General features: G+C 33.6%; 3 protein-coding genes across 3 annotated transcripts; all 3 read left to right on the top strand.

Annotated features, from left to right (window-relative positions):
* The first annotated feature begins 827 nt into the window (after positions 1–827).
* On the top strand, positions 828–1,746 carry LOC125191178 (dirigent protein 21-like). The gene has a single exon (XM_048088674.1). It carries the CDS (start codon positions 902–904, stop codon positions 1,469–1,471), a length of 570 nt encoding a protein of 189 aa, XP_047944631.1. The 5' UTR covers positions 828–901; the 3' UTR covers positions 1,472–1,746.
* A 2,450-nt stretch (positions 1,747–4,196) lies between these two features.
* On the top strand, positions 4,197–5,052 carry LOC125190726 (dirigent protein 21-like). Its single transcript, XM_048088103.1, has one exon. The coding sequence runs from the start codon at positions 4,318–4,320 to the stop codon at positions 4,894–4,896; it is 579 nt and encodes a 192-aa protein (XP_047944060.1). The 5' UTR covers positions 4,197–4,317; the 3' UTR covers positions 4,897–5,052.
* A 1,671-nt stretch (positions 5,053–6,723) lies between these two features.
* Positions 6,724–7,587, top strand: LOC125190233 (dirigent protein 22-like). The gene has a single exon (XM_048087479.1). It carries the CDS (start codon positions 6,820–6,822, stop codon positions 7,384–7,386), a length of 567 nt encoding a protein of 188 aa, XP_047943436.1. The 5' UTR covers positions 6,724–6,819; the 3' UTR covers positions 7,387–7,587.
* Positions 7,588–10,554: the final 2,967 nt, after the last annotated feature.

The following is a 10,554-nucleotide window of genomic DNA, read 5'->3' as shown; positions in this document are numbered from 1 at the left end:
ATTGATAAAATAAGAGAGATATAGAGAGAAAAAGTAATTAAATATTATTAGTGGAGAATGGGTCATACCTTAATGGAGAGAAAAGACTTTCCAAAATTAGAAAGTGTATATTCTTGTTAGACGGACTAAAAAGAAAAGAGTGCATATTCGTGTGAGACGAAAAAAGTATATAGTTAACTACTCCCTCCGTTCCCCAAATTTTATCACATAATCGGACACGGGTTTTAACAATGTAATGAAAAGTGAGTTGAAAAAGATGGCGGTATACGAGTCCTACTTTTAAAGTATTAGTTTTATAATAAAATATGATTGGCAATAAGTTAGTGGAATGTTGGGCTTACTATCAAAAATGATAAAAAAGTGAAATGTGACAAATTTTGTGGGACGGACGAAAATAGAAAAATGTGACAAAATTTCAGGAAGGGGGAGTATCTTTTCTCTCTTTCTTTCTCCTGTTTTAAAACATCTATTATCAATCTATTTTCTCATAATTTGTTTATATTTCTACTTTAAAACGCTGAGCTAACCTTTTCGTTTTTACTTAAACTCCTGAAATAAGTGGGCATAAAATCCATTGGTGTCATTATCTATGTTACTTTATTTGTTTCTTACGCTTTAAAACATCCAACAAGCATTTTTGTCATAATTTGTTCATATTTCATATACTTTAAAACACTCTAACAATCTTTTCCTTTTTACTTAAACTTCATATTTCATATTTTGCTATCAGTGATACAGTATATATCCTTTTTCACCCTGTTTTTAGCCAACTTATAAATACACAATATTCATATTCGTCCAGTATATATATGTAGTACAAATATCACCGATCGTCCGATCCCATACGCCACAACTAAAACAAAAAACAAACTCATCTATTTCTCACAACACATCTGCAGCCATGGCCAAAGCAAAAACGTTCTCTCTCATAATCCTCCTCCTCTCCTTGCTGGCCATTTCCTTCCCAACAAACTCCCAAGAATTCTATAGTACTAAATTGTCCAAGAGAGAGATGAGGAGAGAACAGCTAACTCGCCTCCACTTCTACTTCCACGACGTCCTCTATGGCCGCCACCCGACGGCCGTGGTGGTGGCGCAAGCCGCAACCACGGCCTCCTACCCCTTCAAGTTTGGTGAAACGCTGATCATCGATGATCGGCTGACGGTGGGGCCGAACCTGAGCTCGAGGGTGGTGGGCCGAGCTCAGGGGATGTACGCGTCAACCGATATGGGCGACGCGGGGCTCTTGATGGTGTTCAATTTCTTCTTCACCGAGGGGAGGTTCAACGGGAGCACGTTGACCGTGGTGGGGCGGAACGCGGTGCTCTCAGCCGTGAGGGAGATGCCGATCGTCGGCGGAAGCGGCGTTTTCCGGTTTGCGAGAGGGTACACTCGGACGAGGACACATTTGCTTGATTTGAAAAGGGGATATGCTGTGGAGGAGTATCATGTTTATGTGTTTCACTATTAATCTTCATGTGTACAAACTCTAAACTCATCGAAATAGTGTCAATGCCCTTGTGAACACATTGTAAAATTTTAAGATTTTGATGTCAACACAGCATCGTGCCGTTGATACTGTGTTGTCATTTTCTATTGATGTTATTTTATTATTAGTTGATATTTTTTAATGGTCCAGATTATAATTTAGAGTTTCTAAAATATTTAGAGTTCAAATTTAATTACATTTTATAACATATGTGATAGTATTTTATATGAATATATACAATGAATAATCTCTTTATGGAGTAGTTGGAGAAGTATATTATTGTGAGTGTACATATGTGATATTATTATATATGAATATATATAATGAATAATCTCTTTATGGAGTAGTGGGAGAAATATATTATTGTCAGTGTACATACGTGATAGTATTATATACAAATATATACAATGTATAATCTCTTTATGGAGTAGTGGGAGAAATATATTATTGCTAATGTTGTTGTAACGTTACATTACTTTTTTTAAAATCATACCTTGTCCATGAAATATTTATTAGCATCCATATCATCAAAAACATTTTCATATTCTCAATTCATATATTCTTCGTACTCTCCTTTCTCAAATCCCAAATTACTCAAGAGAGGGTGGCGGAATGTGGCGTGAGAGAGGAGGTGAAGAGGCCGAGAAATGAAAACCGTGAATTTAAAATATAAAATTACGAGATATTCAAATTGCAAGATTGTATTTCGAGAAATGAACCGATTTAGTTTGCAACCCCTTTTTTAATAAATAATAAGGAGATATATATCAAGTTTTTTTTAATAGGGTCCACTTTTGGACTCCACCCAATAACCCAATTAATTAATACGGGGTATAATTAGTTTATAATTTAATAATCTTAAGGCAATCAAATATTTTAGTTAAATTAAACCACGTACTTAAATTTAATTTAAAAGATTAGAATATAACGCACTCCTTTAGACCAATATCTCCCATACTATATAAATTTTCATAATTTTCTGATTTTTTAAATATAAATCATTAATTTTTTTAATTCACGACATTCTTAATTTTGATTGTTTCAGGCGTTACACTTTTAGCACGGTTTACGTTAATTTGAGGAATTACAATCGACTCGTCAACTACAACTGACGCCTCAAATTATGTTGTGGCCACAAACTTATGCAACATGCAATGGATTGACACGGAATAAAGATTAATATGGTGAATTCCAACGTAATTCGAGTAAATAAATTAGGGTTTGTTTTTTATTATGTAATTTTGTATTTTAACTGTATTAATAGTGTATTTCTTTTTGGATGTCGATATACATTTAACATGTCATTTATACTTACTTTTATAATTCTGATCCTCTCGTGTTAATTAACCAAATTTTTATTCTAAAGGGTGTATCCTTATATGTAGAAAAAAAAATTAAGACTGGCCACGATATCCAACTTTTACACTGCAATCTCATTCCTCTTTTACACCACTCAGCCAACTTAAATTGTAACACAATATTCATGTCTGTTCGAGTATACCAAATCCTTGTAAAACAAGATAGTAGTAGTAGTATATAGTTTAAAAATATAACGTTTTCCGCATCAAGCCATGGCCAAATTAAGCACCAATAACGCTCTCACTAAGCCTCCTCCTCTCATTAGTCATTTCCCTCCCGACAAACTAATTCTATACAAATTAAATTATCCAAAACAGAGATGGGGAGAGAGAATCTAACCCACCTTCACAAGAAAATTGAAGTGTATTTTTCAAGAAATTGATGATGATTCCTTTATACTCCATTTGAAATCGAAATTGATGTGTAAATATTACAATTGATGCATCAATGATTTTTTGATTTTTGTGGCCTTATCTTTTGTGTAAGTTTGGGACTTAATTCGTTGGTCCACAAAAAGTATAGCATATCATATTCATATTCTCGTTGTGTTCAAACTGAAACAATTGTTCATGTCCAATTCATATTCGGATCGAGTAGATATATCCTTATTCCTTTACATATTGGGTTATGTTTGAGTTGGATCCAGGAAGACTCAAGTTAAAAATGTGGTCTCAACTTGAAGAAAAGTTTATTAGATTACAAACTCATACGATATCAAATGAATAATTAAAATTAGAAGCCATATATAAGCATCATCCAGCTCCATTTAGCCTCATAAAAATGCATATGTAACATATAATATTTGTAAATTTAAAAGAGATTAGAAAGAAATTTTTTTAAAATAAAAAAATGTCTATTTTTAAGAGAGAAATAAAAAAAAGAATCTATTTTTGAAGAACAGAAATAGAATTGAAAACAATAACAACATTATCTTGCTATATAGTACTCCCTCCGTCCCGGAGTATTAGACTCACTTCTTTTGGGCACATGATTTAAGGAATTGATATTTAAATAGTTAAAGTGGAGAGAGTAAAGTATGAGAGAGGAAAAAAGTAGGAGAGATAAGAGAGAAAAAAGTAGGTGGAGAATAAAATAAAATAGATGTTTTTTGCAAAAATAGGAAATGAGTCTAATATGTTGGGACATACCAAAAAGGAAAGTTGGTCTCATACTTTGGGAGGACGGAGGGAGTAATATATATTGTCCACTAGCAAACCGACTCTAGTGGTAAACTGCTGTATGGGTCCCAATGCAGATTCGTCACGTCACTCCTCCACTATAGTCTGTCTCCCTCTATATAGAAAGTTAAACCATACACAAATTAAAAATATGGAAACAATATAAAACAATGTTGCACCCTCAAACAACTTTGAAAATACAATTCCATGTCTTGGTGTATAGAATTCAAATCTCACCTCAACTAAAACCAAAAATATAAACTCATTTCTCAACACATTTAATTTGCAGCCATGGCCAAAGCACCATTAACGTTCTCTCTCACCATCCTCCTCCTCTCCTTAGCCATTTCCCTCCCATCATTAAACTCCCAAGAATTCGCTACAAAACTCTCCAAGAGAGCGACGTGGATGATCAAGAGAGAGGAACTAACTCACCTCCACTTCTACTTCCACGACGTCATCGGCGGCAGCAAACCGACGTCCGTGGTGGTGGCGCGGGCCGCCACCACGGGCTCCGACCCCAACAGGTTTGGCGAGGTGCTGGTCGTCGACGATCGCCTGACGGTGGGGCCGAACCTGAGCTCGAGGGTGGTGGGCCGAGCTCAGGGGATGTACGCGTTGTCCGATATGGGCGACAAGGGGGATTTGGTGGTGTTCAATTTCGTGTTCGCCGAGGGGAGGTTCAGCGGCAGCACGCTGACCGTGGTGGGCCGGGACGCGGTGCTGTCGGCCGAGAGGGAGGTGCCGGTCATAGGCGGCACCGGTGTTTTCCGGTTTGCGAGGGGGTATGCGAGGACGAGGACACATTTGCTTGATGTGAAAAGGGGATATGTTGTGGAGGAGTATCATGTGTATGTCTTCCACTATTGATTCTCATGCATATAGGATGGGGATTGGATCCTCTGCACCCTGCTGTGCAATTTTTTTTTCCTTTTTACATTTCCTTTTTATACACTCTACAATACTTACTTTAATTTGTAGCGATTTTCGGTAACTTGAATTAATAAAAGTTAGATTAGTATATTATACTACCAATAGTTAATCAGTGATTCTTTAATATGTTTTAATTAGTTTTAATATATCTTGTAACAAAAAAAACAAAAGTTAGTTTAATAGCAATACCTACGAAATTGTACTCTCCTCCGTCCGACAAAAGATGTCAAACTTGTGGGACGATACAAGATTTTAGAAGATTTTGTTTTGTATGTTAAATAAAGAGAGAAAATATAATTTTCATATTCATGTGAGAGAACTTTTTTTCAAAAATGGAAATGTGGCATCTTTTGTAAAATAAATTAAAAAGGAAAGTATGACATCTATTATGGGACGGATGGAGTAGCTTTTTTAGGTTTAACCACATGTATATCGAACCCGCCTTTAGCGGAATCCGACTTATACTATTCGATCGGATTTGCGGATTAAGGCCGAAAATCTCCTAGCGGGTGGTGGGTTTGAACCTGTGATCTTAAGGTCTCCATAGCTCCGTCATGTCAGTGATAATAGTATTTTTATTTTTTTTAATATACCAAAAAACTGATCTGAATTTAAAACTAAAAAACAATTATGGAATTAAGGGATCCAATTCCTTTTATATGATTAATTTATTAAATTTAAATTTCAGATTAGTGTTTCAATATATTAAAAAAAAGTTATTTTGCAAGCTTGCATTTCTCTATTATAAACAAATGTTGTAAAATGGTTGATTAAACTTAAATATTGTAAACATATGGAGTATAATAAAGAGAAGTATCAATAAACAGAAATATAAAAAGGAAGAAAAAAGAATGCAGCCTATTTGATTAATTCTAGTTACTATTAGTATATTAAATTACTGTATATAGAAAGGAAATGTAAAAAGGAACAAAAGAAAAAACAGCATGAAAAGTAAAGCGACATCGTTTTATTAGCACAGCACGGTGTTGTGTTTACTCCACACTGCAGAGGATCTTATCCCGGATGTGTGTGTATGTCAGTGGTACTCCACCTCGTTTGTTGTAGTCGGAGAAAATTATATGCTAATTTGGTTGTACAATTTATATTTGTTACAATATGTGTCTATTGATATGTTAGTGTCAAATTAATTTTATTTAACTCGTTAGGTGGACTTAGTAAGGACATGAAATTGTCGTACTTAATTATGGAGATAATACGAAGTTGATATAAATATGATTAGGGGAGTGTTAGAGTGTCACCACCTATTAAAATAACACCATACCACCATTCATAATCAATCATTTGTACACGTAAACGAATAATAAGCTGTCACGTAGAAAAAAAAATCTAAAAAAGACGGCCAGCAATATATTGTACACTATACAACAATTTTTCTCGGCCAGCAATATCCAACACCGCTATTGTACAACAATCTATATGATGTGTAGCGTTTATAATATTGCTTTATATGTGGTGTCACGACGTCACTTTAAGAGGTGTTGTCATTTTAACACAAATCCATACAATTATATTTAAAATTTGTTAATACTACAACACATAAAACAACACTACCCGTGCAAAATAAAAAATGCTCCAACCTAAAATAGGACGCGAGTATACTATACTTTATACTTACAAACTTATGAATGTGGCTTGCCCAAATGGAGTATTTATTACTTGCATGTGGGCCTACAACCACATTACTAAATTATTATGCATTCTTGAAGAGATTTTTTTCTTAACCACCTAAACTCTGTACAAAATAAAGGAGATAGAGATACCAATCCCTCGTCTTACTTCTTATTCATTCCCTCATTCCCATAACTCTCAAAGACACATCTCCCCTCTCTCAAATCCGCCATGGCCGGAGCCACCACCATCCTCGCATTCACCATCCTCACCCTCTCATCCCTTCTCAACCCCACAGACTCCCATCAATTCTCCACAAACCTCAGCAAACGAGCAATGGGGAGAGAGAAACTAAGCCACCTCCACTTCTACTTCCACGACATCGTCAGCGGCCGCCACCCCACGGCCGTCCGCATCGCCCAGGCCGCCACCACCAACTCCTCCGCCACAAGCTTCGGCTTCGTGGCGATGATAGACGACCCCCTCACCTCCGGCCCCAACTACACGAGGTCCGAGATTGTGGGGAGAGCTCAGGGGCTGTACGGCTCCGCCGATTTGACCGAGGTGGGGCTTCTCATGGCGCTGAATTTCGCCTTTGTGGCGGGTAAGTTCAACGGCAGCACGCTCAGCGTGCTGGGGCGGAACGCGGTGTTCAACGCCGTGAGGGAGATGCCGGTCGTCGGCGGAAGCGGCGTTTTCCGGTTTGCGAGGGGGTACGCTCAGGCGAGGACTCATTTCTTTGACTTCAAAACTGGGGATGCTGTTGTTGAGTATAATGTTTATGTGTTGCATTATTAGCGCTTTTAGTTTTACCTTTGCTCTTTTTCAAATAACCATGGTTGATTGGAGTAAGCGTGTTTTACTACTAATCTTCATTTTCGCATTTTGGTTGCAGTTCTAGTCTTACTCTATCTACATGATTGTAATAGCTGTCAATTTCTCAAAGATGATGTGGTTTTATTTTGGTTGATGTTGATTCAACTGGTGAGTATTATGGAAGTTTTATTATCGTGTTATTTATTCAAATGAATTTGGAGTGTGTTAGTAACAAATGTAGCACAGAGATTATGAAAAGCAATAGGGGATATAAATATAGTAATAGAAATATTTACTCCACCACTGCGTTATGCTATGTAACTACTCCTATTTTTAAAGGCTATGCGAAACCATGACGCTACTATTTTTCTGAATTTATAAAAAAAAAAAAAAGAGAAAGAGAAATTAATACTCCTTGACTCCTTTCATATATTAATATGCATCTGTTAAAATAGGTGAAACAAAGAGAGAAAAAAATTAAGAAATTTATATAAATAAAAATGAGCTAGAGTAATTTGGATGAATTGATTAATAAAATAAAAATTATCTTGTATGGAGGGAGATCATTAATTATTGTAAGAAATCATAGTACCACTGATCTTAGAGTATCAAACCACTACAAGAGTATCAAACCACTACAGATTCCTCTTTTTGGATACGACATAAATATTTATTTAATTTTACAAAAAGTAAAATATATACCCATTTTGTTTAACCATGTGGTACAGACAGCATCAAATAGTAGGTAGGGTTGAAATTTTGCTCGTCACTCCACCAACTCTACGGTCAGACAAATGATATGGTACAAAATGAATAAATTAACCCATGTTATTATTTGCTACTTTTATTAAGCGTAGTTTGGTGAAATAATTCTAAGAAAAATTATTAATTGTGTTAATTATCTTAACTAAAGATAATAATAATTTATTAGGATGAGAAACAATATCTGTATATTAAGTTCAAAATTCATAAAGATACACAATAACAATTTATTATACCAATAAAAACTTATATAATCAAATAAGTTTTGGAATTAAAAATTGCACACAAAGAACACGCGCGTCAATTAGAAACTGTTTTCTATTACAAAATGATCAACTACAAACACATCCTATTACATTTTAATGTTTAATGAAAAAAAAACAGAGAATTTATTGAAAAAAAAAAAAACAGAGTATTTTGCTAAAAATGCATAATGCTATTTTATTTTCTTCTCTTTCCCACTTTAAAATACCCACAAAGGATTGGCATGTAATATTCCCACTTAGTACAAATATTACACCAATTATTAATCAAAGTAACATAAATTGATTCTAAAGTCTAACATACTCTTCTTATCTCATATTAACCTTTTATTGTTATTCTCAATAAGAAGTAAAGTAAATAATATTAGACGCATTGAGAAAATGAATGGACGATTCTGAAATAATAATAGCCGCATTGAGAAAATGAATGGACGATTCTGAAATATAATAGCCGCATGAATGGACGATTCCAATAAAAAGGCAACTTTTGTTAAGCCATGAACTCAATATCTATATGTATATAAAAAGCAGAATACCAATCAATCCATTTTCCCGTCCATTTTCAAGAAATATTGATAAGTATATTATAAAATTATATCAACTTATAATATACAATATTAACACATGATTGATATGAATATATAACATAAAGAATTGTCAAATCAATAAAATCACATTTATATATAATCCAATAGTTACAAGTCTTCACTGATGCATAAAATAAGACCAAGTGGTGTGATTATGTCATTTGTTACAATGTCATTGGTGAATAAATGTTTTATTTAATATTCAAATAGCTTTTATATAAATTAAATTTATATATAAATTATACCAAAATTCACATTTTTTTTAGTCTCTACAAATAGAGATCACATTTGCTATAGTTCTATTTAAAAAAAAATCTCTATTTTTCTTTGCATGTAATCTTCTTTCTATTTTACAATTTCTCATTTTTTAAAATTTATTTACTGTAGATAATGAGAATGACATGTTCTCTAATTCTTAAACTTTCACACGTTCCTAAGATTATTCATATTTGAATTGTTACAATTTAATTATGACTTTTGTGTATTTATTTTTATTTTATTTTGTCATTTTTAATAATTTTTTACAAAATTTATAATAATATAATAATAAGACATAAATATATAAATGCAACATACAACAAAATCCATTTTCCTGCCCATTGATTTCATACATAGAATAAAGGGAAGTCAGAGTAGTCAAATCTCATTCATTGAGGCTCTCAAGCTACACGATAAAGACTTGGAAACAATAATTATATTATTACCCAATGAATAAAATAAATCTTTTTTTAAATGTTATCCTCTTAAATCTGATATATAATACTGGTGGGAATTCAAAACCTATCAGATAAAATTCTAATTCTGAAATTATGGGAGACTCCTCATTTTCAAATTTCAGTTCTGGGAGGAATTTTGCAAATGTCATATGCCAACTCACACTTCCATGCTTTGACCAATAGTTAAAATGACCCCACCACCTTTAAGGATTTAAACCAGTAGTTAATAGCATCATTTTTAGTTGTAAAGTTAACTAAACATCACATCATTTATATATATATGCACAATACAATGTATGCATATGAAACTCATTGCATAATAAGGTTTTCCCACCCAAATAAAAAGTAGGTTTTCCCACCCAAAAAAAACGTGGACTTTCCCTCCTAAAAATAATGTGGGTTTTCCACCCTCCAAAATGGAGGGGTTGCTTGAAGCTAAAAAAAAAGGAGAAATTTGTTCATTTTAGAGCAAAAAAAATTGAAATTTGAAATTTAAAACTCAAAAGTTATTTAGAAAGTTGCTCTATAAATATCAGTTGCAACAACACACATTCAAAAATTACAGGTTCTTCTCTCTCTACATTTACTTTCATATCTTTTTTCATCTTTGTATTTTTTTATAGATATTTCAATGGTTATCTTGATCATTTATATTTTGCAGATATTTAAGGTATAGATATTTAAGGTATGTGAACATTATCCACCAATTGTTTTTACATAGCTTAACTATTTATTGATTTTTAGTTTGTGTTTATTTTGCTAATCATTAAGGTTCGTTAGCTCTAACATTTTTCTTTTTTACATCGCTTCACTTTGTATTTT

This window comes from Salvia hispanica, chromosome 5 (assembly GCF_023119035.1).
Source record: "Salvia hispanica cultivar TCC Black 2014 chromosome 5, UniMelb_Shisp_WGS_1.0, whole genome shotgun sequence".
NCBI classification, from domain to species: Eukaryota; Viridiplantae; Streptophyta; class Magnoliopsida; order Lamiales; family Lamiaceae; genus Salvia; species Salvia hispanica.
Note: the sequence above shows the minus strand (reverse complement) of the source record. Positions and strands in the feature narration are given on the sequence as shown.

What these genes read in the sequence shown, in the direction of transcription:
- LOC125190726 (XM_048088103.1), top strand. Translation starts at nt 4,318, where the DNA reads ATGGCCAAAGCACCATTAACGTTCTCTCTCACCATCCTCCTCCTCTCC.
- LOC125190233 (XM_048087479.1), top strand. Translation starts at nt 6,820, where the DNA reads ATGGCCGGAGCCACCACCATCCTCGCATTCACCATCCTCACCCTCTCA.
- LOC125191178 (XM_048088674.1), top strand. Translation starts at nt 902, where the DNA reads ATGGCCAAAGCAAAAACGTTCTCTCTCATAATCCTCCTCCTCTCCTTG.